The sequence below is a fragment of the Dipodomys ordii genome, unplaced genomic scaffold (genome assembly GCF_000151885.1).
Source record: "Dipodomys ordii isolate 6190 unplaced genomic scaffold, Dord_2.0 Scaffold184, whole genome shotgun sequence".
NCBI classification, from domain to species: domain Eukaryota; kingdom Metazoa; phylum Chordata; class Mammalia; order Rodentia; family Heteromyidae; genus Dipodomys; species Dipodomys ordii.
Genome location: NW_012267400.1, coordinates 327,473 through 328,861, shown reverse-complemented (window position 1 = coordinate 328,861; position 1,389 = coordinate 327,473). Strand labels below are relative to the sequence as shown.

Here is a 1,389-nt window from a genome sequence, read left to right as displayed (position 1 = left end):
AAAAAAAAAAAAAAAAAAAAACTCTTCTGGACTTTCCTGTACAGGCTGGCTTTGAATTGTGATGCTCAGATCTCCAGACTCCTGAGTTGTTAGTGTTACAGGTATGAGATAGAAAGGCAGTAAATTTAAGGGCCTGGACTGGAATAGGTGTTCTGAGCTCTGCAGAGATGAAATGGGCCAGGATGTACTTTGGGCGGGAAGAGCTTACTGGAGAGAGGCTTGAGCATACCTCCCCCCCCCCCCCGCCACACACACACAAATAAAGTCACCTACAGTGACAGATCTGCTTAGCATCCCAAGGTATTGGGTGCTATCCCTAGCACTCTAAATAAATAAATGATGTCACATTATTTAAAACAGAGAAGGGAAGAGAAAAAAAACTAATAAGGAAAAGATAGGGAGGCTGAGGCTGGCAGTCAAGCTCATGGGCAGGGCCGGCTGGGAAGGAGGAGCAGAGACTTTGGGAACAGGACTGCCACTAAGACCCGGATGTGATGCACCACGCATTTTCTCTCCACTTACGGCCCCCAGGTTCACCATCTGCAAAGCTGATCTCATCTGTGGCTCCACTTGGCTGCCGCCCTCAGAAAACAGGACCTGTGAGCCTGGCTGTCCTACGTATGGGCAGGTAAGTGAGGGTGGAGCAGAGGGTGAGAAGAAACAGGTTTTTTGTTTGTTTTGTCGGTCATGGGGCTTGAACTCTGGGCCTGGGCGTTGTCCCTTAGCTCTTCAGCTCAAGGTGAGAGTTCCACCACTTGAGCCACAGCGCCACTTCAGATTTTCTGGTAGTTTATTGGAGATCAGAGTCTCACAGACTTTCCTGCCCTGGCTGGCTTTGAACCGGGATTCTCAGATCTCAGCCTCCTGAGTAGCTAGGATGACAGGTGTGAGCCACCACACTCATACTAACGTGCCCCGGCCTTGGAGTCACAGTTGGCATCCCGTGGCCGCTGCTCGCCCCCCCTTCACACCCCTTCGTAGCCTGGCTGGGCTCTGGGACGTGTGCAGTCTCCAAGGGCCAGCTGAAGTCAGGGTCCATCTCTACTCAGGGTGGATCCACAAGGCTCAGCCCTCACGCCAGCCCCGCCCAACACGCGCTGGCCCCGCCCCAGACCACACCCCTTCGTCGGAGGCCCCGCCCCGGGACTCGCTGGGCCCCGCCCACAGGAACCCCAGCCCCACCTTTCTTCCTAGACCTTCGTGGACGGGATGGACCTGTGTCGCTCCGTGCTGGGCCATGTCGTACCAGTGGCGGCTCCCGGCTCTCGCCATTGCCTCAACATCCCCACCTCCGTGCGTCCCAGACGCCGAGGGCAGGCCCGAGGCCGGCGCGCTCCAGCCTGGATTCCCGAGGCCGCGGGCAGCGGCAGCGGCAGCGGCAGCGGCGGC

At 56.8% G+C, this 1,389-nt stretch overlaps 1 protein-coding gene across 1 annotated transcript in view; it reads left to right on the top strand.

The window, feature by feature from the left end:
* Nucleotides 1-1,296, top strand: part of Rtbdn (retbindin) — a gene marked incomplete at its 3' end in the record, with an annotated part of 15,870 nt that extends 14,574 nt beyond the window's left edge. Inside the window, exons 4-5 of the mRNA XM_013034180.1 lie at nucleotides 532-628; nucleotides 1,195-1,296. Of these exons, the coding sequence (XP_012889634.1) occupies nucleotides 532-628; nucleotides 1,195-1,296 (199 nt within the window). The remainder of the gene's footprint in view (nucleotides 1-531; nucleotides 629-1,194) is intronic.
* Between the last annotated feature and the right edge of the window lie 93 nt (nucleotides 1,297-1,389).